At 41.8% G+C, this 21,739-nt stretch overlaps 1 protein-coding gene across 1 annotated transcript in view; it reads left to right on the forward strand.

The window, feature by feature from the left end:
- Window positions 1-5,111: 5,111 nt before the first annotated feature.
- The window catches only part of LOC104462986, a 26,163-nt gene continuing 9,535 nt past the window's right edge, over window positions 5,112-21,739 (forward strand). Inside the window, exons 1-2 of the mRNA XM_010075152.1 lie at window positions 5,112-5,280; window positions 5,651-5,947. Coding sequence (XP_010073454.1) covers window positions 5,112-5,280; window positions 5,651-5,947 — 466 coding nt within the window. The remainder of the gene's footprint in view (window positions 5,281-5,650; window positions 5,948-21,739) is intronic.

Below are 21,739 nucleotides of genomic sequence, written 5' to 3' on the forward strand. Positions count from 1 at the left end.
TGCATCAAAACAGACAAAATCACAAAATAAACTCTTACTCATTCCCGTTTTGCAAGGACCTTTTTCCCCGCAGAGCACTGAGGTTTTTTGACAACCGTGGTGATACAAGAGTTTTTTGCCATCTGGGTTAAATGAAAAACGTTAAACAGTATGAAAGAATCTCCAGCTCCCCAGAAAGGGCAGAGTACTGCCTCCATGCCTTGATAGGAGTTGTGCTTATGGGTAGCAGAAGGCTCTGTACTTCACTGTTATTTTTAGGGTCTTCAGCTAGACTGCGTCTCACAAAATGGACTTTGGCCTGGGATTCTTGCGGTGAGCCGCAGTGGTTCAGTGAGGTTGGGCTGGGGGATCTTGGCAGTTGTAGTCCAGCCAGGGAAGACACCCAAAGATAAGAAGAGGTGTTTGTCACACCCAACTCCAATTGCCACCTAGCATTTTGGTAGAACTTCCAAACAGGTTTTCTGTTGGGTTTGTTACTGGGAAGCCCCTGTGTTGAGCAGGGTTTGTTTTCTAGCACCTGTACTTGTAGTTTATGACAATGGCATGTCTTGTTCAAACACTAGAAAATAATTAATCTAGTAGAATTGTTCTTTGGATTTATGAGTTACTATGTCTATGTATATAGCCTCCGCTTGTCATCTTGCTAACTTTCCCAGGCTTCATTTATTGTTCTGCTACAGATACTGGCAAAATAGGAGCTACGTGTTGCTGACAGACAGGGTAAAGTAACGGGGACATTAGTAACAGACACATTTATCTAAGAGCTACTGAAAGTAGTGTTTTATTCACTGATTGGTAACCTTCTCTGTAGGAGGAGAAATTTTATCAGTTCAGTTCTGAGAAGTAATGAGCATTTTTGTAGACTCAATATCCCCCTCCTCACCTCTGCCAAACCAGGTGAACAAAACTTCTGAAAGTTTTGAATAGTCCGTGTTATTACCTCAAAGCTGGGACTCTGTGTCTGTCTTTCAGGGATTAGTTCATCTAAGGTTAAGTTTATGTTGTTATAAAGATTGAGGAAAATCTGATGAACCTTTGTTACAAATAAGAAAATAAGTGTAGAATGCTGTTTTCCTTCTGCATGAGGATGTCAGGTCAGACCGAAGCATGATTTGTCTATTTATCTTGCATAAAAGGTCCACTGACTGCCTTCATGTAAGCACAATATTTGTATGTACTTTAGGGTACAAAGAAGAAACAGTCTAATGCAAAGAATGCACAGTAGTAGGCATGAAAGAAGAATTGCTAGAATTGCATTGTTGGGAAAGAAAATATGTCAATTGGGTGACCTCCCCTGAAGGGTCTCACAAATGCTTCCACTTTGGTGGATTGTAATATGAATTGTTGTGTGTTAAAAATTGATTTAATAGATGCCTTTTTCTGCTTTTTTTTTTCTTTTCTGTTTTAAAAACTTTCTATCATCAGCTCAGAAAAGACAGCAAATTAAGCAGCAATGGATTTTGCATTTGAATTACTTGAAATGAAAACCAAAGCCCACTTGTGAGAGTTGCTGTGTGTATGGATATTTATAAGTTGCATCCCTGGAGATCAGAGGGAAGCCACCTATATTTATGCCAAAAATTTGGATTGCATGAATACAGTTGGGATAGACTGCTGTTTCTATGTTAAGTAGAAAAGTAATTATTTTTTTTTTAGGTTATAAAAACATACAGTAAGGACATCTCATATGATCTCATTGTCTTTGTATGCATGTTGCACCTGGAAAAGCACAAGAAATTGTGAAGAGTTAATGACAAAAGTTTTACAGTATCTTATGGGATGAAATCTGTTAAAAATGCAGCAGAATCAACAAAAATGTCCATAACTGTAAATGTAATTATGTAGTCAGCTTTCCTTACTGTATTTTATACTTTCACAGTAAAACTTGGGATGTTGGTCTGTTTCCTTCATATGTTCATTGGGCTGTGTACAACAGTGTGGTTGCAGGGTGAATTTTCGTTTCCAAGGTAGCTCCTTGCTTTAAGTTACATAAAAATGTCTTTTGCTGATTGGTATCAGGATAGCTTTGTCTCTTTTAAATGGCAAAAATAAAGCAACCCCTTCTCTGAAAAGCCTCCTCGTATCATTGTTTAAAAAAAAAAAAAAAAAAGAAGCTTGAAAATATTTTATAGGGAGTAATTTTTTTAACTGGTCCCTAAATTCATGGCCATTCTTGAAGACAAGGATAAGTCACAATGATATTCTATGAGAAAGAAAGTTTTCATAAATTACTGTATGTGGAATTTTCATAACAGGACCAAAAATAGTATTTTGCCATTTTTGTAATGAAAATAACTTAAATTTTGCTGTAGCTCAAGCTTCTGCTAAAATCTTAATAATATTGAATCATTCCCAGCATTCATTCTTCACATACACTCTGAACCTTTCTGTTATGTTTCTCAAGTTGAGTGACAATGCAATCTGGGTCTACTGAATGGAGAGACACGCGACTTTGAGATGTGCAGCAGCATTTGAAAAAGGATGGTTCTCATGGAAATGGGAATTCCATGGGTATCTTTTTAGTAGCTGAAACAATTGCCTTCCTTTTTGTAACTTTTCCTTGTTGACTGACTGCTGCTTTTATGTTACCGTTCCAGAGTTGCAAAAGTTTGCAGGCTGTGTCTTGTATTGTGTTTGCAGAGTGCAAATATGGGTTGAGTGAATCTTGTTGCCTTGGAGAAAGCAAGTTCATTGGTGACACAGGAGAAGGGCACAGGAGTGTTCTGCATTTGGTATGAAAAGCAACATGTGGCTGCATTCTTCTTCTTAATCCAGCTAGACAGTGAGACACAACAGTCTTAAGGACTTTTTTTTTTTTTATATATATTGAGGAGAGCAGAATACCCCAGAAGAATAGATGTTACTGATCTCTGACCAGCTTTCTGGCATGTTGCCTTAGGAACTTAAATTTCTTTGTTTACTGGGGTCAACAACTGCTCTGGGAAATCTGATATGTTAGCTATGCCCTACACATACTCCACTTGTTTTATGCAGTTAATATGGTAATAGTACTAGCCCTGATATAAATACCTCTGCTCTTATTTTAGACGTGTTACCACTCAGCACTGCAAGAATGTGGTCTAAGCACTGCCATAAAACTGCTAATTCTATGACACTATTAGATAGAAAAATAAAAATATTTCTGTTTACCCTGGCATGTTGCTATGGTTGCAGGCAGGCCTGGGTGATGTCACGCCTTGGATCCATTGTGAGCATTTATTTAGGTAGTTGTCCCCATGGAAACATTTGTTTGTTTCGATGTTACTATGTGTTAAATTTTAAACAAATTTTTGTGGTTCTATATTGGATTGTTATTGAAGACTGGTTAATCTACAGAAGCTTTGTAAGTATACCTTACTCCCTTCCCTCTAAAATGTTTTTGGTAAAAGATCAAATGAAAGCATAATTATCCTCTAAAATTCCATTAATAGTTTCTTATGTTGCTTTGACATGTTTTTTTGTTGCTGAGGAAGCCACGTGTTCTAAAGGCCAGAAAACTCTCCTCCATCTTTTTGAGAAAGGAAGGTTTTGTTCCCATGGAGAATCTTCAAAACACACTTTATTGTGACCTGACTCTTGAGCAGTCCCACCCATACCCTGTCCCTAGTACATCTTGCACCGTCGGCTGTTTCGCCTGGTTCCCACAGCCTGGATCAGCCGGCTCTCTACAGGAGCGCTTTCACCTGGAAGACCAGCTGGGTTAATTAAGAGCAGCTGGGTCTTAATACCCTTGCTGCAAGACTGGGGGAGAATTAAAATAGATAATGTTTGCTCTCAGCAGCTGGCAAGATAACTCTTGGCAAGAATGAGTACGTGCTTTCCCCATTTGTCAACTATAATGTAATTGTTGTCTTTTCTTTGGATTGAACAATTGGGATACTTCTTGCTTGCTTAATATGTTTGAAAAGAGTAGTACTTCGACACCTGCACTCGTACAAAAGAGATATGTCTCCAGGAGGTTTCTCTGAAGTAATTTGTATTTAACAGAGATTTTACTGGAGCCTCCCTTATTTTTTTTAAAATGTGTGAATAGGTATGAAGTGGCCTTTATATATAAATGAAGCAATAGTAGTTGTAAGTTGTGTTTCCCTTTGCTACTGGAAAGATTCTTTCAATAGTGCCATAGAATCTGATTTGTGTAATCCTACTTTATGCATGAGGTGGGCATAACAGTTAACTTGTGTACTTTAAGATGTCTGCATCAGGAAATAAGTTTTAAGTGGATATAGAATGGTATGCGGAGCATAATCTGTGCTAATAAATCTCTCCCTTCCAGGCAAACTGTGAAGTAGTGCAGTTATGGATAGAAGTGTAGGTAAGTTCCAGCAGAAAGTGTTCTTTACCACATCATCTAGACTTTGTTTTCATTAAGATCAAATATCCTTTCATGTCCAAGAAGCTAAATGTAATGTTGCCTTCTGCACTTTATCCTTGAAAGGTTTTTTTATGTAAAAAAAAAAAAAAAAAATTTACCAAAGCAACTCTTTTCCCCCTTCTGCCCAGAGGCATAAATTCTAAAACAGTGATCACCTATGAGAAGAAAGATGGGTTTAGATTCACTTGCTGCTACGCAGGCTTGTTTTGTGCATGTAAGATGGGTAAGTTCTGGACCCCTAATGATGCATGCTGATGATTTTTGAAACACCTTTTCATGTGAGTAGATATCACATGAAAACCTAGAGATACAACAGTCAGTGATTCATTTCCCAGCTGATACGGAATGCTGCATGATATCATACACAATAATATAGAGCAGTTCCCTTGGCATTTGCTGCGCTTTATGGCATATGCTGCTTGTGGACTACCAGGACCTCTACTGGTTTAGAGTAGAAGTAGGGCTCTGGTATGAGATCTTGTGGGTTTTTAGGTTTTTTGCCCTTTTTTTGGAGGGGAGGGGGGCAAGTAGCCTAATTTCATCATATTGCACCATCATTTAAAATTGCCTGGTTTTTGTTTATAAAAGCAGGTATGGGAAATCTGTGTGAGGTAATTACAAAATTACCTCATTTTACTGATTAACAAGCAAGTATTTTCTAGAGTGCTAAACATCAATGTAGACTTTGTCTCTCATTTTCCATGGATTGAAGCAGAAGGCGATGAAGATGTAAAGGATGAGGCAGCCTTGGCTGCAGCAACTGGATGACTGCAAAGTTGAAGATCCTGAGAGGAGTGAGCAAGCTGAAGAAGAGGATGACAACCCTGGGCTGCAGAAGGGCAGATTTGGCCTGTTGGGTTTCCCACAGGAAGCTGCCCTGGAGGGCAGAGGGCCCAGCAGAGCTGGTTGATCTTTAAGGCAGCTTGCTCAGAGCACAAGGACGGTCCATTCCCATGGGCAGGAAGTTGAGCAAGCGTGGCAGCAAGCCAGCATGAGTGAACGTGGAGCTTCTGCCTGAGCGCAAACACTAAATACACAGGAGGTGGAAGCAGGGAGCGGCTCTACAGGAGGAATAGAGCCCATGTGTGAAGGAACAGGGTGGGGAAAGCCAAAGTTCAGCTGGAGTTGAGACTAGCAAGAGAGGTGAAGGACAACTTGAGAAGTTTAGCAAAAGTGTAGACTGACTGCTCGGTGTGGCAGGGAACCCAGTGACAAGGGTCATGGAAAAGGCAAAAGAGACTTAATGCCTCTTTTGCCTCCTTTTTCAACTGGTAGGGCTTGCCGTCAGGGTTCCCAGTTCCCCGAGCTTGCTAGCAGACTCTGTGGGCATGAAGCAGTACCCCACAGTAAAGGAAGGTAGAGTTAAAAATCACTTGGGCCAATTAAACATAGATGAGTCCATGGGACCCGGAAGGATGTGTCCAAGTGTGCTGAAGGGGCTGGGCGATGTTACTGCAGAGCTGTTCCCCAGCATCTTCAAGAGGCCATGGCAGCTGGGGGAGGTTTCAAGTGACTGGAAAAAGGCAAACATCACACACCCCGTCCTCAGGAAGGGCAAGGAAGAAGATGCAGGTAACTTCAGGCAAGTCAGCATAATCTCCGTCCCTGTGGAGGTTGTGAAGCAAATCCTCTTGGGAGCCCTTTCTCAACACACAAAGGAGAAGACGGTGATTTGGAGCAGCTAGCATGGATTTGCCAAGGGCAAGTCATGCCTGTCAACCTCCCTGCTTTCTGTGGTGAAATGGCTGGCACTGTGGGCAAAGGGCTGTGGCATACCTCGGTTATGGCCAGGCCTTGGCCCCGGTTGCATCATCATCATCATTTGGTGAGGTATGGGCTGGATAGCGGGCTGGCAGGCTACGAAGAAGGCATTTCGGTCGTGATGGACAAGCGGTTGAATGGGAAACACCAGCAGCAGTCCTTGCAGCAAGAGAGCTGTGGCAGCAGGGAAGGGTAGCCACATTCTGGGCTTGATGAGTAAACATGTAGTCAGCAGGTCCAGGGGAGTGATCCTTCCCTTCCGTTTGGCACTTGTGAGATTGTACCTGGAGTGCTGTGCCCAGTCTGGGGCTCCCTTGTGCAAGAAAGAGATTGATACCCTAGAACAAGCCCAGCGCAGGGCCACCAAGATGGTCAGGGAGCTGGTTACGGTATATGCTGACTGCAGTGGGGAGGAAAAAAAAAAGAAGGCATTTCTTTATGTTCCTGTATAGACAATAGAAATTAACGTGCTGTTCTGAAGTTAGAGTGGCAGGTTTGTAGGAACAAAGCATGTGTGTATGTATGTTTGTTGTTTGACTCCTAGAGTAAGGACATGAGCTAGAAATCATCCATCTTGTGAAGAAGGTTAATGTACCGTAAATGTTGTAATTAAGCTAAATTTAATCTGCCTACGTATATAAAGCTACTAAAAGAATTAAGATGTGGTCTGCCTAGGATGCGATGCTGGTAAATGGAAGCATGCTGAATTTGATGGAGTTGTTCACCTTCCTTCAATGTTTTTAAAACAAACAAACAAAACCCAGTGGGTTGACTTGGGAGATGTCAGTTCTTGTATTCTTCCCATTGTCTGTAAGAGAACTATTTTGAACTGAATTGGAACAAGTCTAATTAAAGACAGGTTGTAACATTAAGTTGAAGAAGGCTTCACCAACACCCCAGCTGAAAAGTACCGCGAGTCTGGGCTGTCTTCCCTGTTCTCTTTTGTGTTCACCACTACTAGGAAAGTTAAACTCTTCCTGAGAGAAGTGTTGGCATGTTGTTTTCAACTTTGTGGAAGGCCGTGTTAGTCAGGCAACTAGATGCCGTGATTTGTAGTTGCTTGGGGTCTTGAAATGCTTGGGAGCTGGAGACTGGGGCTAAGATGCCGGAGGAGGAAAAGAAAGGGTCCCTTGGAACTGCTGAGTGTGCAAGATCTGATCTGCCCCGTTGGGCTGGGCACTACATGGTCTCATCTTGATGGAGTCAGATCTGGGCCAGGCAGGTTTAACTTCTTCATTTGAAATGGTTCCTGGAGGTGATGTCGCATACAAGGCACCTCCTAAAGGATTTTGGTCTAGCTCTAGCTGCACTACTACTTGGTGAGAAGTTTGAGGTGCTACATACAGTGTTAGGACTTGCAGTGGTGAAACGCTGGAGTGGTGTTACTGGAAACCACTCCTTTGAAAGTCATCACTCTGGTTGATTAAAAAGGTGTCATTTCTTTCTGGCTTTACTGAAGCGGAGTTGCTTATCGCTTTCTCTCCTCTGTGTGCATGTGTGTGTGTCTGTGTGAGCGCTAAACTGGAGAAACATGTATGAAATTCATATTTTTCTTTGAAGCTTGATCTCTGTTCCTGGCTTTCTGCATATTTTTTTTTAATTCATGTGCATGTGTTCCCATGAATTAAAAAACAAAACAAAACATTTTGTTATGGAGTCCTGGTATAGTCCCCCCAAAAGGAAAAACTTTCCATTTGAGATTTTTTTTTTTCCCCATTTCATAGTCGGTTTTAGGTTCTCATTATTTACAAAGTTTCTAGATGCTACTAGCAAATAAATAATTTTAAAAACCTTGCTAACATTGGTGCTGACTCTGAAGGTTCCCAGAACATTTTAAGTACACAAACAAATCTCTATGGCAACCTTTTCTAGGAGGAAATGGTGTTAAGATACTGAAGTTTTATGGCTGAAGGAGCAAATAGAGAAAGCCGTTCAGTTTCAGTGAGGAACTGAGGAAGGATGATTACAGTTGACATAATGAAGCCAGGAAGACCGTGGCTAAAATGTGTGTTCCCTTCTGGTAAGGAGGAATACTAGCACCTTCCATACTAGTGGAATATATACAAAACATCACTAGTGTTTTTGGCAGTGCAAGCGTTGTATCCTGAACAGCCGGCACCAATTTTTGCAGCCCTTCCATCAGAGTGTTACTGTTGTTGATTTAGTTTAGCATGTGAGCTGAGAAAAGATGATCCTTTTAAAAAAAAAAAAAAAAAGTGTGGGGGAGTAATGCTCTCAGTCTGCTATTGTTAGGTGTTGTTTGCCTCTAATGCTTCATTTGATCCACAGGTTACTAAAAAGACACAATACCTAAGGCAAGAAGGGAGTGTTTCTGTGCTATCTGGACATTTGTAATTCAGGCAAAAATACTAGAAAACTTTTCTGCAGTGTTTTGCATCAAGCCGGTAGGTTTCTGCTTAAGCTGCAGAACAGCTTTAAATCAAAGCTGGATCTCTCTCAGCGATGGCAAGCAGTGGAAAATATCTTCAGGGAAGGTCTTCCAGTGGAGACAGGAGTGCAGTGCAAAAACCGTTGCACTGCATGTCTGTTTTGAATGTATGATATTCCTGAAGTCCAGTACCTTTTCTTGCTGCTTTTACTTCCCATTGATTGGTTCTGGAGATCCTTTTTGGGAATGATGCCACGTTCTGTGCAAAGCCGCGCAGCGTGCAGCTGAGGAGAGCTTGCTGTGGGCCGCGCTCGGTGCAGAAGTGGAAGCGATGCGGCTGCAGCGGTGTGGTGCCGCGCTGATCTGTTGTCCAGCCTGTTGCATTGCGCCGGGTGAACGCTCCAGATTTCCTAGCTTGGCACTTTAAACTGCGTGCTTCGTAAAAAGGATGGTAATGAGTGCTGACAGAAAATGAAGAACGTGACCCTAGCAGCACTGAATTGTCTTCCCTCTTTGCCTCAACACTGTTCTGGAAGGGAAAGTCCTGAAAGCGTGGGGAACCTTTTAGTCTTGCGCTGTTACCCTGTTTTCATGACTGTGGCACAAGCTTCACAGGATGTTTAGAAAAGCAAAAAAGCTTTCCGGAATGCTCCTTCTGCAGACGTAGAAGACTGTAAAGAAAAGGATAAGCCACCATCATCTGGTGAGAAAGAGCTAGCGCTGCAGGGCTCTCTGCCTGCTGCCCCCGCAGAGCGTTGTACCACTCCGTGTCATTTGTGATCCGGGCACCAGCAGCTGCAGAACAGTCAGGTCTTTGGCACCAGGCTGTGACTCTTATGACACATGACAGCACTTGCTTCATTGCCCAGATGTCTTGGGTCTTTATTGTATGCCCTTCAGTTGCAAATATTGTTTAAAAAAAAAAAAAAGTAAGCTGCTGAGAGGAGCAGTTGTTGTGTGGTCAGTGGCTGTATTTTTTATGCTGTATAAAAGATGCAACTGCTAGCTTCTATATCGTCATAAAAATGTGTACCAGGATAAGCTGTTCAAGCTAACAACAGATACACAGTGATGCTGTAACGTGATAGCAGTTCATCACACCACAACTGAAAAATCGGTATGAGAAAGTACGATACATGTGTGCTTGTGGTTTGGAATTGATCTTGGTTACACTAGGTCTCCAGATATACTCACTGTGACTCCCATTGCAGCACCAGTTAACAACCCTGGATTTATCTGCTGCGTGATCCTGAGCTGTGCGGTACACAGCGTGGGGCAGTGTTGGTAAGGTTCCGAAGGGACCTGACAGTGTTGAGAAGGGAGAGTTTGTCTGACCCAGAGCAGTGTGGGGGTAGCACAGGAGGATACTGGTGAGACGTTCATAGAGGAGAGGGTAGGCAGCTCTTACTCATCACCATGCCCAGTCTGTCTTTCACAAAAAGGTGGTGTGTGGTCACTTCTGCAAGAATGAGGCTCTGTGATATAGCATAGGTGAAAATTGGTGACTGCACTGATGACCATCTTGTCCAGTCACTTCCCTGTGTGTAGCAGCTACTACTGCTGAACGCCAAGCTAGTCTGTGGCACTAGGGGAACGTAATGAACCCTATTTTAATAGTCCTCATGCTGAGTCTTCATGTGTCTCAGTTCGAAAGAGGTAGTAACCTTTCTTCCAAATTTAAGCTATTTACATCTTATCGTAGAATCACAGAATGGTTTGGGTTGGAAAGGACCTTAAAGCCCATCCAGTGCCACCCCCTGCCATGGGCAGGGACACCTCCCACCAGCCCAGGTTGCTCAAAGCCTCATCCAGCCTGGCCTTGAACCCCTCCAGGGATGGGGCATCCACAGCTCCTCTGGGCACCCTGGGCCACTGCCTCACCCCCCTCACAGGAAAAAAATTTATCCTCTTTCTCTAATCTAAATCTCCCCTCTTTCAGCTTAAAACTGTTACCCCTTGTCCTCTCACTACACTCCCTGATACAGAGTGCCTCCCCATCTCTCCTGTAGCCCCCGTTCAGCACTGGAAGGCTGCTATTAGGTCTCCTCGGAGCCTTCTCTTCTCCAGGCTGAACACCCCCAACTCTCTCAGCCTGTCCTCACAGGGGAGGTGCTCCAGCCCTCTGACCAATTTTGTGGCTCTCCTCTGGACTCTCTCCAACAGGTCCAGGTCTTTTTTATGTTGGTGGCCCCACATCTGAACACAGCACTCCAGGTGGGGTCTCTTCTTCCTGTGATGGATGCTGTATGGAACCAGATGCCGGGGGCACTTGCAATCCAAGTGGAGACCAGTGTGCTTTGGTAGGTAAAATAGCATGTATCATACTGTTCTCATTTGGCATGGAGTCAGTGGAAGGTTTCGCAGGTTTGTGAGCAGTATGTGTTGATCAGATTTACAGCTCTACAAGAAGGTGTCTGGGGAGAAGGTTTTAAGTGGGGTTTAAAAAATGAGCAGGTGAGTTGGTATTCTTAAAAAAGCCTATAGATAGCCAAAGGAAGAAAAAGGGAGTAATTTGGCATTTCTAGGGTCTTATCTTTTTTTTTTATCTAAAGTCCTTTGTAGGTTGAGAGATAGGTTTCAAATATAAGAAAACAATAGGAGAAGTTAGGTGATATTCCTGTGTATATCCAAAAATAAAGAATTTTGATACTTTTCAAGCATTATATTGGAAATAGGTGTCGGATAAAAATGGTCTGGAACTGTATGTGGTTTGAGTTTAGGACATTTTTTTTATACTAATAATTAAAGATAATGAGTGGTGTGAATGCAAATCTGAGAGTAATGACTGTAATCTGTTTAAACATTTTTGCTCCTAGTAAATTGTGGTACTGGTTTAAAATGAAGAGTGAAGAGTATTCAGTTTAGTAATTCCTTGAGAGGACGAATACATTTGCCATGTGTCCCAGCAGCTCATCCTTTACTAAGACAGCACAAATAGCATGATTGGCTTTCTAAGTTTTTATAGTAAAAATAAATGGAAATTATTTCCTTACAGAAAAGCTGGAACTGTGGTTTCCTCTTCCAGGAAGGTTGCTTTTCTTTCATCACCTCACCTCAGATGAGAGACTCTGTCACCCAGTTATTGGTTTCTTTAAGTTCTAGTTCTGTGTTAACGACTAACACGCGAAAGGCGTAGTCCAGATAGACAGAGAAGTAACCAGTAAAGGTACGTAGGAGCTATCAGATTTAAGGGCTACACATAGAGAACTGGATTTCTTTAACGTTAGGGTCACTCACTTGATGTTATCTATGAGGACATCTGCACTTTTTGGGGGTGTTTCAACTCCATTTGTCAAAGCCTTGAGGTAAAGAAGATGACAAGATGTACTTTCTGGAGATGGTTATCCAAATTATGTCACGTTAGATTCTTATATATGCTTGCTGCAAGCGTAATCTCTTAATCTTGAAAGAAGTAATTTGCTGAACAGCACAGGTCATCCAACACGTGGTGATTTTTAAAGGAGTTACAGTCACTCTCAACAGCATTGTTGTCACACCCTGCTGTTTAAGAAAATAAAGCACATAAAGTGTGCCTGGTTTGCACATACTCAGAACAATTCTGGCCAACATTTCTGCTTGTCATCTTCACTGGCCTCCTTTTGAAAACCTGTGATGCTTTTTGGAGCTTTGAAGAGTGAGAGCATTTGGTTCATGATGCCTCTAAAGGGGTGGACGCGCTGCCTCTGCTGCAGGTGGAGAGGCACCAAGACACATTCGTTTGTGTAGCCGTCGTCTCACAGGGCTTTGTCGGCCTGGGTATGTGTAGGATAAGGTGTTTAGCAGTGCATAAAGCTTGCTTTGGTGATGCTCTACCCTATCAGACTTTGTTTAGTAATGAGCAGAGCATTGGCCTGAACCAGCTGCTGTTGGGCTCCTCCTGGTTTTGCTGTCCTTACTGTGAGAAGTTAACTATAAATACATATGTCAAGTACTTAAATTAACTACTTGTCTAAACATACCTAATACAGAAGTTTTGTGATAGAGGTGACCAGCACGCAGCCCTGCAAAGATGTTTGTCCATTGCTTGTGGGATGGATTAGCCCTTGGCTGGGGGCCAACTCACACACACCTGCTCACCCAATCCCCCCCACCCGAGGGGAGGGGAGAGAATTAAAGGGGTAAAGGGAAAAAAGGACTCATGGGTTGAGATGAGGACAATTTAATAACTAAACTACAATAATATTGAAAATAATTCTATATACAAATATACAAATGAGTGATACACAGTGACACTGCCCCCCCACCCGATGACCAAGGCTCAGCCTGTTCCCGGCTAACGATCCCGGAGCAGGGAGAGTCCCGAAACTGCACTCACGGAACAGAGAGAACAGTCCGAGCGTCCCAGACCCAGAGCTGACCGGGGTTGGGGGGGGAAAGGCCTTGGGAGAGCGACCACCTGGAGCGAGATGACCCAGAGCAAAAGAGATCCGGAACCAAAAGGGCCGATCTTCCGGAGGGTCCTCACCTATACACTGGGCATGAGAGGCCTTGCAACAGGATGACAGCAATTAAAATACTGATCCAAATATCCCCAGGTCTGTCAGAATCCTCTAAAACCATTGAAGGTGGTCTGGAGGAGAAATCCAAAACTCAGCCTCTTGCTGGCTGTTATGAAGAAAGTGAACTCTGTCTCAGCTGATCCCAGGACAGGTTGTTACGGGGGGTTTCCGCAGTAGACGTGCACCAGCTGGTACATGCTGTGCAGCACAGAGAGCTTAATGGTGTATATCAGCACAGCATTGTCCTGAACTATGGTTTTTGTCTCGTCCTATTTTCCTGCAAGAGTCAGTTTGCAGTTTTGCTTTATAGGCTATAGGGATATACTTGGCTTGCTTATGAACAGCAATATACCCCATAGGCAGTGCTAGCGGAGTGTGATAAGACCAGATGTTGAATTTGCTCCTGTGGAAATTCATCAGCAGTCCTCATTCAGAAGATTTGATATCACAAATGAATGGGCATATAAGAATCTGGTAGGTAAGACAGTCTTCTGACATATGCACTGGAATAAGAGCACAGAATTCTAATACTAATTGGACCATTAACTGTCCACAATTTAGAAAACTTACCCTTCTATAGCAAACATTGTGGTAAGGGGTATTACTGTGTTAAATATCCTTCTTGCACCTGAGACCATATTGTCAGCAAGTGACAGTTTGGAACAATACTTGACTTGCTTCAGCTGGTAAAATCAATGGCTTTGAATAAAATGTCATCTTCAGAATTGAATTAGCATTTCAGGAAAAACAGATGTGAAGCCTTATTTTCTGTGTGTAAGTAACTAAGAGCTACTAGATATTGCTGATGGAAGAGTGTAGTAATTCCTGTTGGAAAGGAAACAGAAACACAGCAAAAGCCTAGAGGGCAGCGCTTACTTAGCAGCTTGTGTGCAAAAGCTGGAGAATTGTGACCTGACAGAGAATGGAAAGAGATGCATTGAAAGGGAGTTTGTATTCCTCTTTAGGAAGGTTTCTGATGATACTATGGCTTGTTACATTATAAGGGATTTTTTTAGGAAGCAAAAGCTTCTGAAGTATTTTGAGCTTATTAAATGCTATTAACTATTCAGTGGTATCTGATCACAGCAACATTGGATTTATCTAAGGAGAGCTTCAGTTTCATCCTGACATGCAGGGGGCTCCTGTGCCCTGATAGATTTTGCTGCAGATGTAATGGACAAGCTAAAATTGGCAGAAATTTCACCTAATGGTTCAGTAACTTTATCTGCTTCCTTAGTTCAGTCACTGAAGTTATGTTAGTCATCTCCAAAATTGTAGGAATCTTCCCCAGCGCTGGCTTGATACCTTCCTTCTGTAGCTGCTGATCTAAATAAGTCACAGATTTCCAAAAGAATGTGCCCTTCTTCTTTCATGGTCTTCTCTCTGCTTCCACAATTCATTCCAGTATCTTGGAGGCGTCCCAATTGTTCCATGTCATTTTAGTTTGTGATGATGACGTCCACAAGATAGAAAACTGTGTGGATAAACCTCCACTTATTGTAAACTTTTGGATCTTTTAAATACAGATAATGCTTTGAATTGTGAAAAGTGTGATGTGAGAGAATATCTGCATAGGTGTTAGCTGTCATAATTTTTGGCCTTTCTTTTGGATTGGTTTCAGGTCCACGTGAGTCAGCACTGTAAAGTCTGGTAAACAAACCTTTAATCCAGGGGAGGAGAAGATAGATTCCCATAGAGGACTTGGTTGCTCTCTGTTTACAGCTTTGACAAAGTGCCAAGACATCGTTGGCATGGACCGGTCTGCAGATTCCGTGGTACAACTGAGAATTCTGTTCGTAAAATCTGTTTGCCTCCCGGGACGCAGAGAGCGGATGGATCTCTCTCACCCCGAGGAGAGCTGCCTCAGAACCCAAACAGCTTGTTGCTGAAGCTGGGTGCAGCTTTCTTGTAACTACTTCTTTGGCAGACTTTCTCTCGTATCGTTATCTTAGGATTTTTAACTTTAGCTGAGGATTTTTATCAGGAAATGGACACAACTCTGGTTTGCAAGCCCTCTGTTTTTTTCTCTTCGTTCTTTGCTTTGCGTACACTGGATCGTTCAGGTTTCAGAGCTCAAGGACCTGCGCTTTTTGCTTGCGAGGTACCTTGTGCTTCCTGCAGATGTTCCTTGTTATGATTAGCAGGGGAATCTTCATTTACATTGGTGGCTACTCTGTCAATTGCTGCACCTTTGTGGTGGGATGGGAAGTGCATAGAGGTGGCTCTTAAGGTATAGAGAAAATAAGTAAGTACGCAGGTGCATTAGCTATTTTTTCCCTAAGCTGTGCAAAAGTGCCTCTTTTGACAAGGTGTGGTAAGGAGACATGATAGAGGCACAGCAGAGGAGCTCATTAAAGAATATTCTCTGCACTGGCAATAGTGTATGTACAGAATTGTCTTTAGACTTGTGAATCTGCAGAAGAAATGAGGCACCACCTTTCTCACGTGCAAGTGTTATAAAGCTTTTGCTGCTGTATAACGTAGCCTGAAGACTTCCCATCTGCATTGACAGCTACCCCTAGCCCTAATTCTCTTTCTGTAGGAAAGATAAAATTGCTACCAAGAAATTAAAGAGGAGGGAAACAGTCCAGAAGTGGTACTCGACTAGAAGGCATGAATAACAATTTATGTATATCTTTATGGCACACATGAGCAATGATGTTTTGAGACCAGCTCCAAGTCTGGTTAGCAGAACATGGGCCTTTCATGTAGAAACATTAAAAGTCTTGGACTTTCCAGGAGTTAGAAACTGCTCATCGCCCTGTATGTTCTCATGGAGGCTATTTCAGTACCTGTTCTGCAACAGAGCAGTAAGCTTTTTCTGTAAATGACGTTGATGACTGAGTGAGCAGAGTAACTTCTGTGATAGATACATGCAGCATTGCCTTATGATAATGTTGCAACAGAGCTTTTTCCAAGAATGTAGGATATGTATGAAGTCAGACTACTGTTTTGACAATGGACAGGGTGAGCACAAAGGACACAGGCACCACATTAAAGAAGTCAGATTATTTTTACTTGTGTTTAAAGTGATAAAATAATGAGGGAAATAATACAGTGAAATTAAAGCAAGATAAGGTAAAACAGCAAAATAATAAGCGAACTACGCTAGCAAGCAGAAAGTAAGGCAATGCACCTAATCATTACTACACAGAGTCAGCGACAGTGATTAAGAAAGATCCATCACCAATTGCCCTGATGATACGTTACCATCATCCAGATCCGCAGTCGCTGGGGAGCCCGGTTGCAGCGAGGATTTGGGGAAAACCCTTCCCGGCAATTGGGAAATCTCTATACAGTGCATCCAACTGTATAGAGGAGGCTTCCAAATTCCCTGCAAACGGTCCCTGCTTTTGTACAGTTGAATAAACAACTTTATACCTTAAGCTGCAAAAACATCTGATGTGGTTTTCTCCTTGTTAACTTCCGTCTCGAGCCTGGCCGGGGCAGAAGAGGGAAGATAAGAAGAACAGAAGAATTTTATAGTCTTGATTATGTATCTCTCAACAAAGTCTGTCACGACTTGCCACATTCCTTTTCCATCTGTGGTGATAGGGCACATCCCTGCTTAATCTTGGCTAGTGTTACGCAATTAGTGTCTTCCTGATGGCTAACCTTACACAGCAGGCGTTGCAGCAAAGCTCTCTAAGCGTTACAACAAAGCTTTTATCAATTGGCAAATATTAAAAAGGTAATAAATGGCATATGTGATCAATATGGTACATATCAGATATATTGTTAGGTTGTGAGGTTCATCTAGAGGTCAGCTTTGGTTCAGGGCCTCACTCCTCAGGCCCCAGTATGTCAACTACTCAAAGCCAAATTAGCTTCTTTGGATCCATGTGAAAAATCAAAGCACTGTGCTTGAATAAGGATTCCACTGACATGACAGTTGTCTTAGATTTATTCTTTAGTCTGAATGGAAGCAGCTTTGGTTCATAGTTATTTATGGTTTTGGTTTGCTGGGCTTTTTGGTTTCTTGTCACCCAATTTGTAGCATCATCTCTCTGTAAAATATTGGCCTGTTTGTTTTTGTTGAGCTGTTTTTCACTGTGCTTCAGGTTGACTTAGTGAGCACTCTGACATCATCTGTACGATATTTTATCCATTGTGTGTGTCCAGCTATTACATTCTTTGTGTAGAGTCCAGGGGATTGACAGCCAGAACATCTCTCCTCTTTGTATGATACCAGTTAACAAGGAGAAACCAAGGTCCTCCCAGACTACGTGGTAGCGCCTGTTTCTATCTCTTTTCAAACTCAGGTACATGAAAAATGTCATGAGAAATGTATTTGCGAACTCCTTCAGTGTAAGTTGGAGCCTGCACGTTCTTCATGCTTCACAGAGTTTTCCAAATACTTCCTTTGCAGCTTTTTATCAGTAGCTAACCGTTATGTGGATCTTTATTCTTAAATATCCAGATAGAACATTATTTTTGTTCTCTTAAACTGAAAAAAACTCCCAAAAACCCCCCAAAAAAACCAAAACCCAAACAAGGGGATTTGGCTACTCTTTTAAGCTAATTTCATTTCCTCCTCTGAGCCCTACATAACCATCAGACCTACTTTCTACTTGGAATTTTTATTTTCCTCATCCTCCTTAAGTCCCATAAATCTCTTTAACCCCTTTAACTCATTCTGGGGTTTGCTTTTCTTTGGAAGCTTTTACCTACGACATGTTTTAGCCAAGTCATTTTCTTTCTGCAGTCCCCCTCATCCATTCCCTTCCCAGTACTGTTTTACCTGATAGGCTCATAGCTTTTGGGTTTGCCTTTTTTTTCTTTTTTTTTTTTTTCCTTCAGATTTTATTTTAATGGAAATGAATTTTCACAGTGAATCAAGCATATAGGAAGGAAATGTAGCATCACAGTAGTGACCACTACCTTAGCTGAAGATCTCTGTCATATCTTCTTCCTAGGATCATTTTTCTGAGGATATCTTCTGGAAGGATGTTTTTTTTTCCTAACAAGCTGCCAATTTACTCCTTCTGGCATCAACATCCAGATGTCTAATTTCAGTGTCCCAGTTCTGCCCATTCATTGGGCAGAAGTGTCTGATGCAGGGTGATACCTCAGGTTTTGTTTTCTTAATTGGTTCTTTTACAACCACCTGTAGAGCTCTTTAGAGCTATTAGATAGTGCAGCAAAGAGAACCTGATACACACTATCTTTCCTTCCCCACACCCCCACTTCTCCCTTCAGCTATATTTGTCAAATTTTTACATAAATCTCTGCTTTGGGTTAGTCATACGCTGTTCAGTTTTATCCAAGAAACGGTGTTCTCTTTTTTTGTTTGTAAGTTTTTTTGCACTGTATATCTAAATTTTATAATTTTGTTCTTGACTGCTATATAGCAAGAAACAGATCTTCACAGGATGTGTTAAATACTCCATTGGATGGCAAGGTTCTAGCAGCCTGGTTAGCCTACCTAAGCACCTGGCTTTAGGGTTTTCTTGGCTGTGAATTGTGGGGCTGACTGCCAGTAAAAGTGCTGGGCTGTTTAGCCCAAAGAGAGCAGAAAGTAAAAAAACTGTAAACCACAAAAGGAAAACAAAATAAACTACCAGCCATGTGGCATAATATGCTTCTTGGTTAAACGGATTAGCCTTGGACTTTGTGCTGGTAACACTACAGCAGACGCTCTTGGAAAAAATAATATATCTGTAAATGTAAATGTCAGTTCTACTAAACAAACAGGAATGAATGCTTTGGGAAAAACCACAGTAATAATCATAATGTTGCTTCTCTAAAGTGGTAAATTTGAAAAATCTTATTTGTGTGAAAATCAGGTAGTTTCAGCTGTAGTGAGTTTTTGGTGTGGCAGAGTACTCTTGGGGAAAAAAGTTAAAAGTTCTGGGCAAGTTGAGCAAGATCTACCTATTAATTCTCTTAACTTAAAAAAAAAAATACACATGTTGTAGAAGAAACGCTTCCTGTTTTCCTTTTTTTTTTTGTTAAGAAGAAGTAGAAAGAGCTGAAGCTCAAAGTCTGGACTGAATGTAATTAGGAAATATGCCTTTCTGAGGGTTTGTAGTTAAAAGTCTGACTTATGATCTGTTCTCAATGTTAACGTGACACCTTTTATATGATTAATTTGAATAATTTAAATTATTAATTCTGGTAATTCAGGAGTGTTTCTTATTATTTGGTTAGCAGCTACCTCCATGGACGTGGGAGCAGTAGTGGCAAATCAGAAATTGCCTGATAAAATTTACTGTGCCACTAAGTCAGAAACTGTGACAAATAAGCCACTCGGGCATTCTGTTGCCAGTGCAATCCTTCATTTTGTCTTCTGAATGGATGAGGCCGCCTTGGGAAGGGAATAAATATAGAGAGTACCCGAAATCCTGTTTGTTCAGATTCACAAGAGGTGATACTGTTGAGTTTTACTTGACTGCTCGGTTGACTGAGACACCCAAGTCCATGGTGAATTTAGACTAAATAAATCTTACAAACAAACCTTCTTGTACATGTGTTTATGCAGAAACATTTGTTGGGCTCCCACCTCTAGTTATGCTGCCTTCAGACCCTTATCAGACTTCCTATACTCCTTAGACCTTTGTGGGTAGATGGACAACTTCTGGACAGTCCTGGTTAGTGTATCCTGCTGTAATCCTCTCTGGCAAGAGAATAGAAGCTTGTCTTGAGTATTTTTATATGTGTCCGGGGTTCAGCTGAGACAGAGTTCACTTTCTTCAGAATAGCCAGCAAGAGCCTGTGTTTCGGATTTGTGCTCAGAAGAAAGCTGATAAGAAGTGATGTTTATGCCACTGCCAAGGTCGGCAGACCGGAGAAGCTGGGAGGGAGCACAGCCCCAGTTACCAGCCCAGGATTTGATCTCAGGTTCAGGATTGAGACCCAGAGTGGCCAATAATCTATCCCATAACATACCCGTCATGCCCAGTGTATAGGTGAGGACCCTCCGGAAGATCGGCCCTTTTGGTTCCGGATCTCTTTTGCTCCGGGTCATCTCTCTCCAGGTGGTCGCTCTCCCAAGGCCTTTCCCCCCGCCCTGGTCAGCTCTCGCTTGGACTGTTCTCTCCATTCCGTGAGTGCAGTTTTAGGACTCTCCCTGCTCCGGGATCGTTAGCTGGAACAGGCTGAGCCTTGGTCATCGGGTGGGGGGGCAGTGTCACTGTGTGTCACTCATTTGTATATTTGTATATAGGATTATTTTCAATATTATTGTAGTTTAGTTGTGGGTTGAGATAAGGACAATTTAATGAGTCCTTTTTTCCCTTTACCCCTTTAATTCTCTCCCCTATCCTCGAGTGGGGGGGGGTTTGGCCCCCAGCCAAGGGCTAACCCATCACAACATCTTCTTTTCCCTCTTCTGCCTAAGAAAATTGAAAGGAAAAGTGGCCTTTTGGGATGGGAATATGGGGTGACTTTTGGTAGGTCAGAGATTAAGAGAGAAAACTCTGAAGTTGGAGACTTTGCCGTATTGACACTGAACTGCAATAGCACTATGGTGATAAAAATTTCTAATAGTGGTCAAGGATTTTGTGCATTGGGCATGTGGAGCATATTTGTATAGCTTTTCAGCCAAAATTGTAGACAGCTGTTAATCCAAGTAGTATTCAAGTCCAAATAACATAGAAGTATTAATCTGCAGCAGTATTTTTTCACACTGCATTGTTCTAATCTTGTGAATGCAGGACGCTGTTAATAGTAATATTTGCAAGTGAAAACTGCATCACTTACTGTCGCAATCTGCTTCGGGCCAATGTTTGATCTTTCATGCTTCACGTTCATTGTGTTGATGTCCAGGCTCAGAACAGATGCTTTTACGTATGTGAACTTGGGCTCCTAAGAGGAAACTCAGGAATTCAAACTTTAGTTCAGAATCTCCCTTTAACCACTGTTACAGGTGGAGAGACCCATCCAGGAAGGAGAAGTGATGGGAAGCTTCCCAAAATTCTTCTCCATTCAACCTGTTCCCAAAGGAAGGCGTAGATACAAACCATTTTCCCGAGCGTACCATGAATAGACTGTTTCTTCACCGAAGGATGATGCATTAAAGTAATTTTCTGTTTGTAAGAAGCAGAGCTTAAAATAGACGAGCATGTGAGAATGTCTCCTTCCTAAACATAAAGGTTTCTTTGTGTCATAATAAAGTACAGGCCTTTACAAATTTGTATTCTTAATGCCCCTCTTACGTGTATTTTGTTCTTTTTGTTGAGATAGCCAGCCTTATGATGTCTGGTTTTGTGAAAAAGCTTCCCCCCCCATCTAGTGTTGCAATTTTCCATTTTATCTCATTTTCTGGTCAGATAGTTTTGATTTGCATTTCCAGTGTCTGATTGTGTTGTGTTTCTGTAGCTGTTCAAACCTTCCTTCTATTCCATTCCTCTTCTTTTTCTTTTCTTTTTTTCTTTTATTTTTAAATGTACAGTGCTTTGCCTTCTTTCTAGGTCTCTATTAACTCTCTGGAGTGCTAAACTTAAGAGTATTAATAGCTGAGAGATCACCCGTGGCATACTTACATGTAGACAAGTTGTTTGAACTTGTAACACTTGGAAAATGAAAGTTAATGTATTTGTTTTATTATTCCCATGGAAACAAGATATTTATAATAAGCTTGTAACAACAAGTTACAAATATACACAAAGAAGCTGATTCTTTGTAGCAGTTGCTTAATAGAAATAAACTAGTTTGGGGTTTTTTAGGTTTTTGGTTTGTTTGTTTTTTCTTTTTTTAGTTCATGACCTCGGAAGA

Source organism: Pterocles gutturalis, unplaced genomic scaffold (genome assembly GCF_000699245.1).
Source record: "Pterocles gutturalis isolate BGI_N339 unplaced genomic scaffold, ASM69924v1 scaffold10182, whole genome shotgun sequence".
Classification (NCBI taxonomy): Eukaryota; Metazoa; Chordata; class Aves; order Pterocliformes; family Pteroclidae; genus Pterocles; species Pterocles gutturalis.